Raw genomic sequence first — 20,790 nt, forward strand, 5'->3', positions numbered from 1 at the left:
GCACAGACATTAAGAAAAAAACCCAACAATGGTATAAAGACTTCCTTTTATACCACTGTTCATTGGAACATGAGTAGAAAAAGGAAGAACTTAAATTTTGCATAGATGACTTAGATACTTTTTCTTTCACCACTGCCTAGAGCTCACTAATGAATAAAATGTCTACCTTGGCTGTTACTGTGATGCAAGAAATTTTTAAAATGCTACTCAAATGCTAGACAGGAAGAAAATCCCACACCGTGTTTCTATGTGCAGGGTACATGCATCCTGCTGGCTGTATCTGCTGTGGGATGGATTCTGCTGCCAGAGGACAGCCTTTGTGCTAGGCAATGCAAGCCAGAGCTGTCTGCTGTTCAGTACTCACTGGAGAGGCAGGGGGGCCAGCAGGCTGCCATTTTTAACACCCCTGGAAGGATCCTCTCATATTTTCAAAGCCATATATGTTGTCTGACCTGTCCTTTTTGGCTGAGTTATAGACATGAAGCACAATTTAAGGACAGTGCAGAGGATCCCATCCTGAGTTCACTGTGTAGCACTGTGATACCTCCTGACAACAACCCTCATCCCAGACAAAATTTATATCCTTCCTCTCTGGGCCAGGTCTTGAATTCTTACAATCCATTTTGTGGTTTCATTATAACCAACCATATAGTTAATTCAGTCCCTATTTAGTGGTGCTCTATGTATCCTCACAGGGTTTCCATCTCTTTGTAAAGTCCTAGAGGCAGACAAGAGGGTAGTCCAGCTTGTCTTCATTTCATATAACTACTTGCAAACATTTTTTGCCATGTTCCTCTTGCAATGTGGCCCTGTGGCTCGCTTCTGGCTGCTGCTCTTGGTGGGGCTGCCCTGGCACAGCTGCCACCTGGGCTGACTTCACACCTCAGAGTGAAGTGACTGCCCCCTCCACAGCCCCTTTGGTCTCCCTGCTGCCCACTACACTATGCAGCCATGGCAGGAGGATGAACAAAACCTCCCTGACTGCTCCCCCTTCTCTGAGCTCACAGGGTGCAGGTCAGGTTCAGAAGCTAGGAGCATTTTCAAGCACAGTAAGCTTCCTACAGCAGGTAGGTTAAACACGATTTGCTCGAAAAAGGAAGTTGTTAGCTATGGATTGCTATTAAAAAGAAGTAATTTCTCCCTTTAGTCTTGTTCTTTGTGCTTTCCCAGGATTTTGGAAGTCTTACTTTGACTCAGGGTACGTTCTGCTTACAAAAATAGATAAGTAATGCTACCCACTGTTTTCCAGTTTTCTGCACAGAAGTAAAAAATAGAAATCAAAAAATACATCCTTCAACTACAATCCTGCAAGTTTTCATGGAGTTTGGCTAAGCAAAATCATTGCCTGTCACAATTGTGTTTTATGTGTGTCCTTAGAGTAAGTCATTAAACATGTCTGGTGTTCTCAAACTAAAAGAGACATCAAAACACAGACTGTGCATATATCCAGCTGTCAAGAAAAGATGTCTGACAGTCAAGATCTCATAGTTGCCACTCTCCTGTGCACTCTCTCTGGTAGATCAGGTGTGGATGCCTTGTGCTTTTAAGCATGTAGACTGAAAAACAACTTTTCCACTTTATAGAAAATATGCAGGCTTTTTCAGGAGCGCAAACAGGAGTGTGCATATGTCTGAATAGTATGAAAAAGGACAGATGATCTCAAGCCTAAACAACAGCTCACCTCTATCACCTCTAAGCATGTACCTGGAAAGATGTAGGAATGAAGTTTAAAAAAAAAAAAACAAAAACCAAAAAGGTCAGTCACCTTTTCAAGCCCTTAGCCCTTAACCCAGTCCAGCTCAGGAAAGTCTGTTTTCCTGATGAGTCTCTTTAAGAAACACCATATGGGTAGCCAACTTGGCTGAAGAACATTGCATTAGCTGTAGAAACATACATACGATACTGACATTTTCCCTGACACAAGAATTTCTAAACAAAATAATTGTCACTTGTTAGCATATATTTGTGGCTCAAAATCAGAGCTCACTGTGATCAGGCAGGAGAGGAGTCTGGAAGGCAGTAGCAGCTGGAGTAGCTCAAATCAGGAACATTTTTGAGTAACTCCCTTGAACTAAGGAGTGTTTACATATTTTGAAAAGCAGGATTGCAAAGAGACACTTGAGGACAAGAAGAATGTACAAACTTAAAAATCTGTGGCAGAATAAGGAGCAAAATATCCAGATATCATGAACTTTTGAAGAACAGAGAAATAGAGAAACCCCAACCTATTTCAGTGATCCTTGAAGCGTCCTTCAATCTTTTGAGTGGTAAAACACCATTTACATAAAAACAGTTTAATTTTGTGCTCAGTGTGGGTGGTAAATGGGAAGGCTTCTCCTTGTTTCAATTGGCCTTTTAATCTCTTAATAAATTAGATACACCTAAAACAACAAAGTTTTTCATCAGAAATGAAAAAAGTAATGTCATGGAAGGGGACATTCCCATTGTTCTTTCCTCTTGAACAAAAGCCACAACCGAGAATTCTTTCCTGAACTTTCTAGAAAGCCTTTGAAAGGGTTAATAAACCAAACTCTGCACAGAAGGTAGGGGAGTCTCTTCTGCATTGTCCCTTTTCACAATTTTTCACTTCCTTTTTCTCTATATATTGCATTTTTTTATTTCCCATAGAATTATAGAATAGTTCTGGTTATAAAAGATCTTTAAGACCTTCAACTGTTAACATATCAGTGTCAGGCCCAGCAGCAATCCATGATCCTAAGTGCCACATCTACGCATCTTTTAAATATCTCCAGGGATAGTGACACCCTTCAGACATCATTGATAAAGATATTAAACCAAGCTGGCTCCAAAACTGGGCCCTGGGGAACACCACTTGTGACAGGCCACCTACTGAGCTGAACTCCTTTTCCAGAACCCTGTCCTCCAGAGAATCACAAAGGAATTGCATCTGTGGTGTAAATCACCTGGCTGTCACCTTGAAGCTTGCCACAATGGTTTAGGCTTTCTGGAGGAGGCGCAGAGAAAGGCAACACAAATGGGAAACTGGAAGGACTCTGAGGGGTGCCAAGAATGTTCAGCAAGAGGTTGGGCATGCAAGGACTGGGGAAGGGAGCAGCAGATCTGTAACTGTGTGAAGCCTAAGCAGCTAAGGGGAGAAAGGCTTTAGATAAACGTGAAAGAGGGTGACTTGCACTTGCTCCGGCTGGGTCCAGCTCATGAAGGCAGTGCAGCCCACCCAGACACACCTGTTCTGAAGGGGCACAAAAAGGCACAAAGCAGGAAGGGAGTGTTGGCTCAGGCAATGCAGGGAAGCGCACTGCAGGCCCTGGGCATTGTGATCTCAAATCTGCTGGCTCTCTGCTCTCAGAGCTCCTGCTCTGTGCCTCTCCTACTGTGTGCTGAGGTTGCGAGCTGTGGCGTTGCACGTGTTGTGTATTTAATGTTAACAGATCGCCATATAAACAGTCTCGCTTTCCCAGCAAATGGTGATCCAGGGCTTAAGCATAAAATCCCAGAGGTATTGCAGCGCATTTTCATGAGATGTGATTTATTTTGCAATTGTGTGTTTTGGCTTTCTGCTCATTATGTCCAGCAATCAAGCTCTGTGGAGCTGCTTTACATCGCACATGCCATGCCATGGAAAGCCCGGCACCAAGGCATTAGTCATGAATCACCAGGATCTGGGGAGATGAAAAAACTTGAACTCTTCTCATTTTTTATTTTTGTACTTAATAATGCTTAGAGTGATTAGGAACACCAGCTTCTTTTTCTGTCATTTTGCGGAAGCAGACACCTGGCTTCCATCAGTGTGTAAGTGATTGGCTTCTCTAACAAAAGGCAGGGGGCTAATGAATCCTTTACATAAGTCCTCTTTTCTTCAAAATATGAAATAAGATTTAGCAGAAAAATAGAGTCCTAAAGAGCTATACTCAAACAGCACTGAAAGAATAATTTTATTTCACTTCTGCTTCCTTCCTATGGCTATGCAGATCTATGTGTGGACACATCCATTTCTATACATAAGCTAACCAGATTTGGTTTAGTTAACCTATGATTAAATCAAAACTGCAGACACATTGGACACATTGGAGGAGAAACATGTCCATGCGGAAAAAAAAAAAAAAAAAAAAGGAAGGTGACGAGCAAAAGGTAAAAGGACAGGGAAAGAGAGCAGAGGGAGAAAGGAAGGAATAGGAAGAGGGACAAGAAGCAGTAAGTTTGTTTTTCTGTTCAGGAAATGTTTTCTCTATAGCAACAAGATGAGGTCTGAGGTTAAATGGTGCAAATGTGGACTTCACAGAAAGGAAGGTGGGCATATAAGAATCACAATCAGGATTAAGTGATTTACTGGAAATAACCTGTCCCTTTGCTGTCCCTGTGTTTTAGCTCTATGCTATCTTCTGGAAGAGAAAAGCCTGTGCCTTGATAGAGTTTTTGATTAATTCCCCTCCACATCCAAAAATACCAGCTCTCCCGAAAAAGGGTATTTCTTTCACACTCCATATTACACATGCCATATACTTTATTGTACTAGATACAACCTCTAAACATTTACAGTAAGTGCACTTAGTAACAAAATTGTTTGCCAAAGCTCATTGGCTCTCCCAATACTTTTGAATTACAAACACGGCATTATTTAAACAGGAAAAATTAACAGAGTCCTGAGTCTCCCACATACACTTCTGGTTATCAGAATTTTATCACAGGCAAATGGGAACATTTCACGGAGGCTCTTGTTAAAATGCTGGCAGCTGGCAGTGTGTTGCATTTCCATGTACCACAGAAGACAGCAGCATAGTTTAATATCCTTGTGCTCTGTGTTTTTCTTGTGGTTTAAGTTTGTTTTGTGAGGTTTTTGTTGTATTTTTTTTGTTTTGGTTTGGGTGTTTTGTTTGTTTTCTTTAAATATCAACCTCTTTTTTTCTTCTTGATAGATTTAGAAAAGAGGAGCTGGATGAACAGCTTCTTAGAAAATCTTCTAAGAGAGAAAAATGGAAGGAAAGATAAGGGCACATTTTCCTAAGGAGCTGTGGCTGGACAGGTGTGGGTGTCAGTACCTTTTAAGCTAACTCTCTATTGGAAGTGCCCTGTCCAATCAAATAGTAAAGCCCAAACAATTTGTCTGAACAAATGAGACTGCAGTTGCAAATCCCCTCCTTGCAGACATCAGGGTATAGCACAGACTGATGCCTCAGAGCAAGAACTGGTTTGGAAGGACATGACAGGTACACTTGCAATAACAGGAAAGCCCTTAACAGGACCAGAAAAGGAAAAGCCTGTATTTACCTCTGCAGCAAGTGGAAAAAAAGACCCAGTTTGCTAAGACTGACCTCTGCCAGCTACATCCAGCCTCACAGTCAGAAGGTACCCAGAACAATGACAGGGACACGAGGGGTGGGGTCACGCCTCCACACAGGGTGGGGACAATGCCCTAGAGAAATGGCTTTCCCCACTCTGCTTTGCATCACCGTGATTCACACAGGCAGAAAGACAGACTAGGGGCTTTGCATCAAAGCCTCTCCATCTTGAGGTGTTCTTTTTAATCCTACCTAGGAAGAGCAGTCTTCAGGGTGGACTTCTATTTCTTTCACAGAAACAGCTGCATGTTTTTTGTCTGTGGATACCCACTGCAGACAGATCTGGCTGCAGCAGCTTCACAAACACAAACCCCAGATGGCTTTACAGTAGTTAAGCATGGTATCTGGTAGCATACTCCTGGGGCAACACAAAGGTCAGAAAAAGCTACAAAACCAGTTTCAGAAGCAGAGCTCACTTGAGTTTCCCCTGCTCCTGGGACCCAGACTGGCCATGGTTAAACCACTGCCCACCACACCAGTACAGATCAAAAGATAGTCCACGGAGTGACCCAGAAAGTTTCATTTCAGTGCAATCCCACACTGAGACAAATTTATGTTGATATTGAGAAGTTACTCAGCAGAGGAAGGAGAACTAAAACACTGGACATAAGACATGTCCTTTCCTCTCTGACATGCAAGTTACCCAGGCTTAATTTTCTCCATGAAGATAGCAGGCCTGCCTTTTCCTTTTTGCCAAGTGGCCCACTCCAAGCCTTTGTTGCCTGCTTGTTTAAATGCTGTTACAGCTGTGACTATCTGGCAGAGTTAAAAAACAACAATGGTGAATCTTGTGGCAACTCTGTAAAAAAACTGTTACTGGTGCACTAGGGACAGAGAGATATGTTTAATTTTAGGAATCACTGAAAAAGCCTTTTTTTGGTCTGCCCTCTCTTCTATCTGCTCAGCTTTTAGTATCTCATTCAGAAGCCTGAGCTGCCTGAAGCTGCCATGGGATGCCAGAAAACTCAGAAAAAAAAGGGTGCTGACAAGAAAACCAATGTGTCAAACATACATAGAATATATTTTCAATCTTTTATAAGAAAGTTTTTTTTTTAATAAAAAAAAGTGCTTTTTCTGACCAATGGGTTACCTAGCCTCTCTATATATGACAGCAACAGGAAATTAAAATTCAAAGGCCATCTTTTTAATTAGTTTTCATATTTATACTGCCACTGAAAATACATGAAGTAGAAAAACACATTTTCCTTGATCTGCAAATGATACTCCTTTTAATACACAGTTCCCCACCACTACAATTGCTGACACAAACACCATTACATTTGAACTTCAAGAGGATTTGCTTGGACCAGAGGCAATCAGCAACAAAAGAATTTTAATGACTGTGGGAGGATCGTTGGTATTTTAAGAAGTCTTCTAAAACCTTTTGAAGAATTTGAGATAAGTAAAAATAAGTGGGGTAATCTTTTTCCCTAAGTACATTGCACCATGTTTTCACATAGCAGAAGTGAGTTCTACAACTGCACAATGAGGCTGGAAAATCTGAATAGAAGAGCAAAACTTAAAAAAATTCTGAGATGAAAACAAATAGCTGGGAACCATTCTAAGGAACATAGCAAATAAATCCTTCTATTCCAGGCTCTGGTTTTTATTCTCTTTGCTCACTGAAGCTTTAATTTCATTAGCTTGCAAAGAACTACTCAATTCACAGATCAGATTTCTTAAGGATATATGAACAACATGTCAACAACACAAAGCACTAATCAAATTTTTATACAGCAGCCATATGCTCAGTGAGTTCCTCTAGAAGAATTGCACAAGCAATGTTCCTCCTGTTCCATTTGATCTGAAACATTGCACTTCACCTTTTAGAAGAAAATCCACCAGTTGCCAGACATGCTCCTGGATTAATATACGTGACAACTGAAGTTTAGCTGATGCTAGGAATTCAAGAGGTTCAGCCTCTTGAATTGCTGAGTGCCTCGTTGGGTTGATCAATGTACCTGGACAACAACTGCCATCTGTCACAATCACAATGACAACACAAAACTTCATTGGGCATCTGTCTTCACAAGAGGCCTCTGGACCCACCCATGTCTCAAACATGAAGCTTGAAAATACCCCTGCTTCCAAGTTATTCACTCATAGCTTCTCAAAACCCACCAGACTTCCAGCAGGTTAAACTAGGGTGACTGATTTGCTGCTATTTTGCAACACCATCCTCCCACCCTATCCAGATGAATTCAGTAAAAAGCAAGCAAACATCAGTGAAAAGAACACTTGGCAAGGGCAACCCCTCAGCCCAAAACCACCCAAAGCCTAGAATATAGTGTCTATGGTTTTCTACTTTTGTGGGGATGTTAGGGACAGGAAAAAGTGCTCTTGCTGGATCCAAGGAAGAAAGGAATTCCAAGAACTCTTGAGAAAAGGAAACTGTTTTTCAGTCAGATGTCCTCTGCCTTTGGAGGCAGTTTACCTGCACTAGTTCAAGTATCAAGCAGGCACTAAGAAAAAATTATGAGTGGATTAGCAAGCAGATGCTTTTAAATTAAAAAGCTCATGCAGCCTATTCTTCTGTTTCTCAGTACAGCTCTGTGAATAAAACCAAATCAACCTGCACATTCACTTGCTCTCCAAATACAGTCAGAAAAAAAGACCAGTTTTGTTCGAAGCAAGTGGGTATATTCAAAACCTTGGTCAACTGGCAGTCAATGTTATGTTTATTCTCTCTGCCTACTCCAACTTCTGCAGTGTCCACACAAAACTAGCTCGACAGTTCAGGTGCATTTCAGTTTTACTGAAAGCAGTGTCAAAACTCTCACTGTATTCAGAGGAGGCAGGTTTTGTTCACTTGTTTCTCTTCTCTCTCCCAGCAAGGGACTGCCTATTCTAAGCAATTTTATGTTTGGAAGCATAAAATCCAAGCATCTCCTCAAAGCAAGAGATGCTGAAAACACTGCACTTTGCTGTGTTGACCCTCTACCCTCCATTTTTTCCCTGTCCAAATGGGAGAATACCATCCCTTAAGTTACATCCCAGGATGGTACAATGAAGGATATATATTGCTGGGTTTTTTTGTCTTGTTTTGAGGGGGTTATATTTAGTGTGTGGTTTTTTTTTCTTGTCTTTTTGGTTTTTGGTTTTTTTTTTTTTTTTTTTTCTTTTGCTATAGAGACAAATTACAATGATGAAAACAGCATCAGGAATTTACTGTTGATATATATTTCACATTGTTAGGAGAACACACAGCTTCCTGGAAAGATGTCCCAAGTTTTTATCAGCAAGATCCCACCTTTGCTCACATTTACCCCTGTTAATGAGTTTTGTTTACTATCAGTGATTCTTGATATTCACATGAGTGACATTTCTCTTCAAAACAGTCTCATATGAAAATAAACACCTGTAAGCTTAGGTATTTATAACAGTGTACATGTGTGGCTACTATCTGAATAAGGTCCAGCCATTTGCAATGGATGAATACCTTGTAAAGTGTTGACTTTACAAAATAAAATTGTGTCTTGGTTCTTAGTAGCCCACTGCTTTTGAAACTTCTTTTGAAACCATCATTTGAATGGTACCCTAGAAATACTTCTCAGTGCAAAAATACAGGTGTTTTGCTTTCAATTACAAGAAAGAATCCATAAAAACATACCTTTTTTTTTTCCCCATTAAAAATGTGTATGCTTTTTGACATGAACAAGAAAACCATTCCAAGAATATGCCATAAATAAAATTTTTGCACACTAACAATCTGACTGTAGCCCTTTAAGAGCCTTAGGGATGTATCCTACTTTAAGAACTTATCCATAAAAAACTTGGTTCCCCTCACATGTTACAAATTTCATACTGCACTTCAAAGAAGAACCTTATATACATTGTGACTAAAGTACTGTTTATTTCATAATCTAAACAAACACTGGAATACAGTCTATGTTTTTCTACTTTCCGGCAGACTTTACAAAGAACTTTTTTTTTTTTTTCATGATTAAAACAATCTGCATACACACAGAACATGCATTCTCTAACGCCAATAATGAAGGTAAGAAGAGTCAGTTTCCCTCATCTTTCTGTTGCCTGTGTTAAAAAAAATACTTTTCTTTTTACTGTAGTTATGACAGTGTGGCTAAGGATACAAAGACTAGAGCACAGTTTTACTCCCTGCACAGAAAATGTTCATCACAAGCATGCTGATGTTGATACATATTACATGTCTATTAAATGATAGGCATATTTTTATCCCCTTTACTCCCTTTTTAAAAATACTAAGTGGCTACATGTAAATGCAGTGAAGCAGGTATAAGCTTAATTAATCAGAGTTGATTCAGACTGGCACCAAGATGCAGCAAAGTCCAACAAAGTCTCAGCAAGGCTTTCCATGACCTCCTCTGCAAAGCAACGATGTTCCCCTTTTTCAAAGTAGAAATCAAAGGCTTTGCAGCATGGCCAGTCCTGAGGACAGGGCAGTCTGCACTGGCATGTCAGGCCCCCTGGAAAAGATGCACTTGTAGTCCATTAGTGTTTGAGAAAACGTGAGTGGGTTACCTTCCCTAGGGCTATGCACCTGCCCCGTCCCACAGCGCTGCCTGCTGCTCTTTGTCGGGCACAGGGCTGGCTGTGGTTTCACACCACGGAGTGGTCATTGCTGTGGACGCCAGCCAAGATGGTGTGGTTGAGGGAGGATGCTGAGCGATCCGAGCCTTCGGCGGGGCCGTTGGTGCTCTCACTGCGCTGGCAGCAGAGGATCTGCTTGAACGTCGCACTCATTTCCTTGTCCCGGTAGGAGTAGATGATGGGGTTCATGGCAGAGTTGAACTCTGCCAGGAGCAGGAAGAATTTTTCATAGGCCAGGACATTGCACTGGGGACAGCAAACATCGAGGAGCAGCAAGACTAATCCTGGGGTCCAGCAGATTATGAAAGCACCTAGAAAGAGAAAGAATGGACAAAACACAAAGTCTACAAACATACTAATGCACCATTACTCATCAAAACACCACAAGAACCATCCAGACAGAAGCAGCAATGGTTAATTTGCTCTTTCAAGAGCATTGTTCCCACAATTTCTTTTCACTGACCCGATGACAGGGATGCCTTTCAAAGATCTGTAAATGGTTATGGGCAGCACATCAAAAGAGCAAGACACACCCCCAAGCCCCAGCCCCCCACCGTCTGAAACTCTGCTTGGCAAATACATTTACATTTAAAGATGATAATGAGGAACATTTTTGCCCTTCAGAAAAGTTAGAGAACTCTGACTAATCAATCTCTTGATCAGAAGAAACAATACTGCAATTTACTTCTCAAACTAATAATAACAAAGAAAACCTTTCTGTGAGTGCTGTGACTGAAGCATCAGTAATAGAAAAAGAGTGGTGCAGGCAGCAATTCTCAAGAAAAAGAAAGCCTGGGTCTTGTTAACCCATTTCAGCTCCATTATGTAATGGAAAGTCCTAAACACACATCCTTCTTCCACTCAAATGCTGTCCTTCAACGGATCTACATCTTTTCTTAGGGCTCTATTCAGTCGAAATTCAGAGGCTCATCAGGCTTCAATAGTGTCAGAGCCAAAGTCTTACACTGATTAAAATGCTTCCCCCCTTCTTTCTCTGTTTTCCAAAGCTCTGAGGAGAACAAAGCTCAGAACAAAATTCAGAGCTCAATGCAGAAATTAAATCAAATGCCTTGTACTTTATTGGGAATACTGAATTAAAGGAAGATTGCAGGGTTAGAGAGGCTTTAAATATAAGCACTGCTGGGGAAACCCTTACACACCAATCATGTCAGAACAAAGACAGGGCTCCTGAGATTTTCCAGGCTGCTTTACTGAGGTGGAAACCAATTTCTTATCATCACTGAGCAGAGTTAGCACAGGCAGCAGCAATAAGGGCTTCCCAGCAGTGAGTGCTGTTTTCAAACCGCTTCTCCTGTCACTGTGGTATTTATTTGTTTATATACTGCTCCCTTTTTTTCTTCAGTGATGGTGTCTTGCAGGACTAGCAGCTAAGTCAGTTCCCACAGCATGCAGACTTTTTGCCATGCCTGCTAAGAAGGTGCCAGCAATTTCCAGCTTGGGCAGTGCCAACTGTAAGCTGTGCAAACACCTTTCTGTTTGGACAGCAAACCCACCTAGATCAAACAGAAGATTTTTCCGAAGGGGTCTGCAAGCCTGCAATATAAGCCAGGTGACAGGCACTGGTTACCACACACACAGGCTTTTTACACACCAAAAAGCATCCCTAAACAGAATTTGCTTGCAGCTAATGGTGCCACTCAATGCCTGTCGCTTTGCTGACCAACAAAGCTTGCCAATGGAAAGAAGCTGAGGGGTGAATTACCAGCTGCCAGTAGCCATCAAGCCCTTTCACCAAATGACTTTGTCAGGGTCTCTGGCAGCAATTTGACAGCATGGGGATGAAACTCTCCCACGGTGAGGTGGTATCAAACACATGAACCCACTTCATAGCTTTTTTGTCTGGAGCTCTTTTGGATTCCAGCAGTCCTAGTTAAGAGTATTTGAAGCCCCTGCAGAAGGCTACAGGTTTTTGTCCCTTCTTTGTACCTGCTGCTGTAAAAGTAGAAAACGGTGTCTCTTTATTTGTAGTATTGTCCATGCTGATAGAATCTGCCCCCTGCAGACAAAAGCTCTGCTGACCTGGTTTTTACAGAAACCAAGTCAATAACTTGGTTCTAATTCAACCACTCACTATTGAAACTGTGCATGTTGTGTTCAGCCTCCTAGCTAGTAAGGCAGCAGTGGACTTTGTCCTAACTTAAGCATGTATTTTCTTCACTATAGGCTGCCTTGGGAGAACAACATCAGAGATGGGAATACTGCAAGTCATGGGATCTACAGGGAAGGACAAAAGACAATGACAGCATCCTCACCAGGCCTGTAGCAGCAAAGTCCAATGTGGAAACAATGGAGCTAGCAGGAAAGCTCTCACAGCATTGTTTAAAGTTGCAATTGAAAGCTTTCAATTGTCAATTTTATTTTATTAAAAATCTGTTGCTGAGGAACAACAGAACATTCTGTTGGCATAATTTTTGATACGTTAGAAACAGCAACAAGAAGCTCTATGGTGAAGCAGATAGGAATTTGCTCCTGAGAAACCCCCAAAGTCATCCACAAAAATCCACATGCAGCTCACTGCACTGAACACTTTTCTCTCTGGGCACCTCAGTATCTCAGACAGGTCTGATAACATACTTGCTGAGGCTGCACTCAGGAAAAAGTGGACTGTGGTTGAGCAACCGAGTAATTGCACTGTGCAGCTCAAGCTACACTGAAAAATGGTAAAAACAAAGGTTGCCTTTCCACTCAGCTCTGGAAGGAAATCACTATTGTGCAAGTTGTCACCCTTCTGCTCCTAGCAAAACATCCCCCTATGCTAATGGCTCTGGCACCTTATTAAGTGCTTGTAAATGGTGACACAAAAATGCCTCAGATTTGCTAATTTTTATTTAACTGTTAGTACCCTGGAAAATACTAAGAAACATCTCTCACTACAAAGGGAAACATAAATGTCAGGCTCTTAATACTTCAGATTTAGGAAACTTTACCTGTTAAACATGGAATTCTTTTTCTGGAAGGAAAACAAGGACTGAATTTTTTTTTTTTTTTTCCCTCTTACTTAGAATATTTGTTGAAGTAAACTGGAAGTGAGATTAAATTCTTCCCCTCCCAGGAATCTGTTGTGAATTGACTTCACCAAGAATGAAGATCTAAAAATACCACATTTAATAAAACAGTGACATCCAAAAGCTTCCTGCTGCCATATGCTGGAAAGCCTTAAGCATACGGCAAAATATTGATGTTTTTCTGCTCAGAACCAGAACTGAGAGCAGTCGAAAGTACAGCATTGGTAATTTCTAGGCGCATCTTAACATTTTACGAACTTGATCAAAACTAAATTACAATGACATACAAAGCAGATCTTTTGCATTCAGTGGCTTGAACCATTGTGGATATGCCACAGTCATACCACTATGGCACTAGGAGAGCCCAGCATACTTGGAAAAAAGTGCAGGCTTTATGTCCTTGGGTGGCCGAAGAGCACTGTTGCCTGGACAGAGAGTACCTTGGGATATTACCTCCAGCCCTGGCAGTCCTTCAAACGCAATGGCCACTGCAAGAAGCTAAATGAGCTCTTCAGTTGCAGCAGAAGGAACATTCCCATGGAACATGGCCAAGGTCTGTCCTGAGGGCCAGGCCACAGAGAGCTGGGTGAAGATGAAATGCCCGTCAGGCTGAGGGGTGAATGGCTAACCATTAGACAGGAAAGCTTGAGGGAACCAGAGAAATAGCACATCATAGAAGATTGAACGGTCCCTACAGACTGAGAAGCATGTTTTACAGCAGGAAATATGTATTACAAAATAGTTTTTATGGCCCAATCGAACTGTCTGATGCTGTGTGATACCTCTCATACCAATAAGAAATGAAACTCCAACTCCTTTTACATTGTCTGTCTTGCAGAGCTGTGGTACAAGTCCACTGGTGGCTCTCCAATGACCATGATATGACTACTTCACATCTGTCTTGAACCCTTGTCTGGTGCATCAGTGCAGATTATGTTTCCATGGTAGCTGGATGTTGGAAACTCTTGGGTAAACAAGACAAGGCCTCACAGCAAGGTTTGATTGCAAGAGAGTAAAAACTCATGTAGGCAGTAGGCATATGAAACCAGCCATGATAATCACACAAAAATCTGTGTGTACAAGAACAAAAGAGAAAACAACTCCAAAAACCAGAAGCAGAAAAGAAATAAGCTACACAAGAATAAACACTAATGAACTAGTCACTCATTACTAGGATACCAGACTGGATGGCTACTCATGAAACTTCTTGTGTTAGCAGACAAAGTGTTTCCTAAGCAGCACTCTTTCTTTTTTTTTTTTTTTCTTTTGTCTTTTGCGTTGGAGAGCCTATGTCTGTGTTTATTCTGCGAACATTTGTTTTCCTCCAACTCAAAAGAGCAAAATAAAAGAAGCACTTCTGCTTCTGCCAAGTCACACACTGCTGTGCTTCAGAGGCTCTAGAGGGATGTAGCTCTTGTCAATACACACCTATTCTGAGACACCCTTCTTCTCTGCCTTAACCACACTGTGTCCCTTTCATGTGCTCTCATCTATTCATCTTGTGTGTTAACTCTGATATCTGGCACGGGCTCACACTCACCCTGCAAATTCCTCAGTCTATGTGCAGAGGAAAAATATTGAAAGGGCCTCTTTTAGGGAGTGGAGAAGTAAAAAAAAGATCTCTCCTGTGTTTGCAGTTTTTTTAAGATTACAGGAATAGGATAAGGAACAAAGACAGAAAATATCAATTCCAGCTGAACTGCAGGAACATTTATAATCTGCTGCTGTTGCCCCCCTACTCTTGTCCACCCACTGTCCTCTTGAAATCCCCTCCTGCCCTCAGAATGGCACTTGTGACAGGCAGCTGCACCCCCCTTCCTCTGGGACAGCAGTGACTGAGAGAAGAGAGGGCATTGAATATCACTGCTATCACTGTTATCACAGCCACCAACAGGGAGAAGAGTCCTTCTGCACTTGGTGCAGGCTGAAAGCAATGATCTGGGAGAATGATTTGTTTTAATTAACAAAACCATAGCCAAAAAGGGCTGCAGAAGTGCCTGGCATTTTCCACATTCTGATATAATCCCACCCTCAGCAGGGAAAGCCACTTGCAATGCTAGCTGAGGTGCAAGCTCGTCAGCTGCAACACAACTGTGCTTCTTCATCTGTAAACTGTATCAATGATCCTCCTTATCACACTGAGCATTATCTTGTGCAAATCATGGACAGAGATAAGTACTGCAAGCAATAGTGCTTATTTACAGCTATGTATTGTTTTCCCTGACACATATATGACAGCATGAAATCTAAAATGAATGAATGATATAGATGCCAAAGAGCACTTATCATTCTGTAAATATAGAGAGTGTAGGAGCGATTCTTCTAATTCTAGTCTGACCTAATTTTCCCCAATTTTGACACAACATTATTACAATATAGCTACTAATAGTTCTCAGTGGATGAAAAGAATGTTGTTCTTGTTGTTTTCATTTTCTGCTAGAAATAATTAACATAGGAGTAATGTTTGCTTCCACCCATGGAATTTTTGTATGAAGAAATAAAATGTGACTACCACATTTGGATCTGATTAATAAATTTAAAATAATTGTATGCTAAATTTGGCAAATTCTGAAGAACTTTCTATATGAACGGCTTGCCTCTCCATCCACAGACTCCAAAAGATTTCAGGAGAAGGATGACAGTGAAGGAAAGTCCCTGAAAAATACCTCAGGTTGGGGAGAGCTGCCTACAGAGTACCAGTAAGAATAGCCATGTTCAAAAAGTGCTATCAGAATAGCTTCGTTTATTCAAGGTGTCTTTATTTAAGAAAGCTATATGAATTCTGAAAGAGTGAGAGATTCATAACACACTCCTGCAGTTTTTGATTAATTGTAATATGCTGCCTTCTCCTATGTGCCTCTGCAAGCCTTTAACACTATGGGTACCTTTGTGCTTCAAGCCAAATATTTATCTGGTGGGGCTGTGTGTGAAAGAAAGAGGAGACATCTCCAGAAAGAAAGAGGGGATAGCAGCATGAAACAGGAAATGAGAAACTACACAAAGGTAAATAAAATCTACATTCATATTCATGCAACACTATCTTATACCTACTTCTCTAAGACGATTTGAAGCAAGAGGATGTGAGCACATAAGAGAGAGTACACAACTAGAGAGCATATGAAAGGAGTTGGGTGACACAAGCCACCAGCTTGTCTTTCATATATGCCCCATTCCTAGGGATCTGTGTACTAGTCTGGGAGCTGAGCAGCTCTAAATGTGCAAGTTATCGATAAAACCCTATCCTCAATTTCATCAAATATCTTAACTCCATGTGAATTGTGTAACTGACAGGTTTGGGAGATTTTTCAGTCTGCTGTACCCATGGTTTGTAAAGGGATTTTAGAATAAGCTGGTTCTGCTAGTATTGCATCAGACCTCTGATTTCCTACTTTTTCCACAGCTACCTGCACATGCACAATCCAACCTCTTGCTGAATCTTGTTCTGGGAATTTCAGCTAGCAAGTTAGGCCAGACATTGTACAAAATAATGGGTGGATTGTGTAGGAACAGAGAAATCATGTCTTGCTCAAAAATGTGTTTCCTCTTCTCAGCAGGAACTCAGAATGTGTCTGCTCCAAACATCTGTCTTCACCTTTGAAGGTGCACAGAATTGTTTTGGTGTTTAAGGCATGGCTATCTTCGTCAACAAACCATCCCTTCTCTGAGGAGCCCATTTGCTTCCATCTTCAGACATTTGTCTGGTTTAAAACTTGTTAATGACTTAATGTGAAAGCAGCCTTGGGGCTCTGCATGTGTTCTGGCTGGACTGGGAGGAGCAGCAAGCCTTGACCCCAAAGAGTGAACTTCTGTGTATCTTAGCATCACTTCTTTCTGGGCCTTAATATTTAGTATTTCATGTGTGTCTGTTGATCCATCCAATCCTCATCCCTTCCTTTCATTTCAGAAAAAATAAAGTAAAACCTCTTTCTAAGGGGACACATCATCTTGACTATCAATGATATTTCTGCTGGCACCTAGACTCCTTTGCTACAGGCTGGCCTCTGCTCTACCTGTTCTCTTCCAGCACTCACATCTCCACATTGGCCCTGTCAATTCATCATTGGAACACAAATATCCTGGTGAAATCTTTAAGTCAAAGCCTTTTTTTTAAAACCACACACACTTTGGCAGCTGTACCTGCTACACAAAGGGTCAGCTGAAGAAACATCTGACCTATCATGGTTTCACAGGGAGTTGACAACAACCACTAGCCAACAATTCCATTGGCACCACTAGCAGCATGACCACCGTCTCTGAGCATGGAGATATTCAGACACAAAATGCCTACTTTGGCCAGTATGGCTGTGTCTACAGTGATCATACCTTCCTTTTTCTCAGGGTGGGCCAACACTTTTCATCCTCTTTTCCTGCTTCACTTTGCGAGTCCAGACCAGAGGTGATGAAGAGCAGTTTTCCCTCAGCCAGACTCACAAGCTGTGAGACTCTGTAATTCCCAGCTGTGGGCTGGCTCTCTGCAGCACCTTGTGCTTGCTGCCCCAAGTGCTTACTGCCATGTGCTGGAGGCAGGGTACGCTGACACTCAGACTCCTGGCTTTCCTTCTGCAGGTCCTATCTGCTGCATGTCTTCCCACCCAGACACCACCAGGCGGCCTTTCCTGGCACCAGATGTGGGTGTTTCCAATACCACATGGTCTCCAAGCACTTTCGTATCCCTGTAGCATCTAAAGCTTTGGAAGTTTGAAACAGCAGACAGAAAAGCCTGGGGATGACCAATAACAAAATAAGACTAACTGAAGAGAAATGAAACTGGGCAGTAGTAAGCCACCAGAACTGACCAGCTTATTTCATGGGTGCTCACCAAACTCTAGCCCAGGTTAACACTTGATCTAATTCCCTGCCTGGTGCTTGCAGTCTTACAAATGACTGTACTGGTTTTTGGCCAGCTGATCCAGCTGTCTTCAAGTATTCCACAGCTGACATCTCTGAAGGAGAACTCCAATGCAAATGGAGGAGACCAGGACAGTTTCTCAATTGACATCTGCAGACCTCAGGTGTTTGAATAATCCGCTTCTAGAACACACTTGTAATGGTTTTAAAGAACAACTTGAAAGAGGAATGTGAATAACGCATTCCAAAAATAAAAGCAGAATCTTAATCCTGTTGCAATTTATCTGTATCTATTTGAATCCCTCAAAACAAGAAAAATAGAATTTGCTCCTGATCTAGTAACTGCAGGAGAGAGATGGTACACTGCCCCTCTGCAAAGGGAGAAATTAAGGCTTTTATCTATAGAAAACATTTTAGACAAAAACAGGAAGTCATTAAATGCCAGTGGTCAGCATTCCAACTGATTTCTAAATTCATAAAGATATGTGAAGCTCATGTCTGAATAAAAGCTTGGCTGTTGCCAAAGGTGTCTGATAACTGATCTCTGTGTAAAGACAAACCATAGTCCTTGTGGAGTTTCTCTGCTGCCAAAAGATCTGACACACAGAGGAAATTTTGGTGTCTTTTTCAATTTTTGGGTGTTCTAGACAAGCCTTTATGCTCTGACTTGAAAACAAATACTCCAACAGTCCCAAATACGTGCTGGTAGCTTGGCTGGAAAATGAACACATAAGCCCAGCTGATAAGAGAGAGGCTCTTGGTACTGGTCTCCCTGGGTCACAGGACAAACTAAAGCAGGCAAGATATGTCTGGGGAAAACTGGAAACAAGAATCATAGAATCCTAGAAATACTTGGGTTGGAAGGGACCTTAAACACCATCCACTTCTAACCCTTTGCCATGACAAGGGATGCCACTCACCTCATCAGGTTGCACAGGGCTCTGTCCTTGGATACTTCAAGTGATGGGACAGCCACAACTTCTCTGGGCAACCTTTCAAGTGCCTCACCACCCTCATGATAAAAAAATTCTTCCTAATTTCTAATCTTAATCTACTCCTTTTCCACTGAAAGCCATTCCCACTTGTTCTGTCACTCCATGCCCTTGTAAACAGTCCTTCTTCAGTGCTCTTGAAGGTCCCTTTCTGGTACTGAGAGCTTCTTTACGTTCTTCCCAGAGCCTTTTCTTCTTCAGGCTGAACAAGCCCACTGCTCTCAGCCTCTGCTCCAGCCCTCTGATCATCTTGGCCCTCCTCTGAATCTGTTCTAATGAGTCCAAGAAACAACCTTTAGCTCATACCTGGCAACCTGTTTTCATCCCTTAGTCCAAACTATGCTGTGATTCTCTTTAGGGGTTCTGACTGCTCATCATGAATTGGGACTTCAGGTGGGGGACAGAAGTCTCCTTGACCAGCAAGAGGACTCTGTCTGAAGGGTATGGGTGAGGCTTTCAGGTCTCAGATGTGGGGCAGCTGGAGGTCACCAGGTCTCCTGAAATGTGAACATGCTTCTGCAGAAATGAAGGCTCACTGCAAGAGATGCTGTGAGGAAGGAGTAGGACAGCTGGCACCCAACAAGCAGGGCTTGCAGACTGGACTCTGTCTGCTTCTGTGAGGTATGTTTAGTGTGCTTGGGACTTGGGTGTTTTGCTGCTTTTCTAGCAGCTGCAGTTTCCAATCACAGAAAAATAATTCACAGCCATGTGGAAAAAGCCCTGTTCGGCCCACATTTCCTACAGAAATATACCTGTATAAGTCCATATACCTTCTGCAGTACTCTGATACTTTCCCAGGCATTGTCAGAATGCCATGTGCAAACCATGCAGCGTGTTTAACAGATATCAAACAACTTTGCTACGTGAGACTGTTTAATTGCATTTTCCTCTGCTATTAAAGACATTTAAGTGTTACTGGTATTATGTTTGGATAAGGCCCAGCTGCAACACAAGATTCCAAATGAAGCCTGGGTGGATGCAATTTAATATGTAAAGGACTGCCTTGATTCTTACATAAGATTAAACTAATAATATTAATAGAAAAATATTAGCCTCTGTCAGTTTCCTTAATAGGAATAAAACTCTCTCATGCTAATACCAGACCCTGAGTAAGTGAAAGTGTTACCAAGTGTTACCAGCTCCACCTCAACTGCAAGAAAACTTTGTGTGCTTTTAATTTATATAGCCATACTAACGTTAATCTGATTATAGATATCTGGTTAAGCTATGGTAGAAATCCTTTGAGGGAATTGCATTAAGATTAGTCACACAAAACAGTTTTAAGAACAGGAATCCATGCTGACATGCTGTGAATCTCTGAGAAAACGAGGAACACAAGCTCCAAAGTGAAGTGGGCAACAGGGTAAGCTCCTATGGATAAGGGAATGCCATTCTAGGATAAATCTGCTTGGAAAACTCTGCCTGTCTTTGGACAAGTTAGCACAGACAAGTTAGAAAAGCGTTTCTACTCCTCACCTGAATATAACACATCAAACTACTGCCTTAAGGCAGAATCAGTCTTGGACAGACCACATGAATGGCACTATGCTGAATTGCCTGCACACCTCACTGCTCCAGCATTGTTAAGGTCATTCAGACATTACTCAGGCTATCAGGGAGGCACCTACAAATGGCACTGCTAAAACAGAAGGTTGCAGACACGTGTGACATTGCACAGGAGAAGCACCGAGTGAAGAATCACCCATGTTTTGATTGTGGTAAGTAATACTTACAGATTATGAAAAAGGGTAAATTCTAGGTTTTGGCACTTAATTCTATGTGTACCTGTTAAAAATTATCCAGATGAGAGTGGTATCTAGGGAAGAAAAATACAGGCTTTGTTCTGCATTTCCACACTGTAAAGATGAGACATTGTTCAAAGGGATGCAGCTACCTTTTGGCTCTCACAGATTCCTCTGAATTCCTCTTTAGGATGCTTGCTGTCTTGCTGAATATAATTTCATTGTTGCAACAACAGTATTTTCGATATTTCAAATGAGAAAGTCAGTGAACAGGACTGGAAATGCTTCACTGCTG

The 20,790-nt window shown here is 41.7% G+C and overlaps 1 protein-coding gene across 3 annotated transcripts in view; it reads right to left on the reverse strand.

Annotated features, from left to right (window-relative positions):
* Positions 1-4,465: 4,465 nt before the first annotated feature.
* LPAR1 (lysophosphatidic acid receptor 1) overlaps positions 4,466-20,790 on the reverse strand; it is a 74,054-nt gene continuing 57,729 nt past the window's right edge. For all 3 annotated transcript variants that reach the window (XM_014259509.2, XM_088054396.1, XM_088054395.1), the window contains exon 4: positions 4,466-10,198. In XM_014259509.2, the coding sequence (XP_014114984.1) occupies positions 9,897-10,198 (302 nt within the window). In that variant the 3' untranslated portion in view covers positions 4,466-9,896. The remainder of the gene's footprint in view (positions 10,199-20,790) is intronic.

This window comes from Pseudopodoces humilis, chromosome 4, assembly GCF_049639895.1.
Source record: "Pseudopodoces humilis isolate 2021_Gansu_Grassland_sample_001 chromosome 4, ASM4963989v1, whole genome shotgun sequence".
Taxonomy (NCBI): domain Eukaryota; kingdom Metazoa; phylum Chordata; class Aves; order Passeriformes; family Paridae; genus Pseudopodoces; species Pseudopodoces humilis.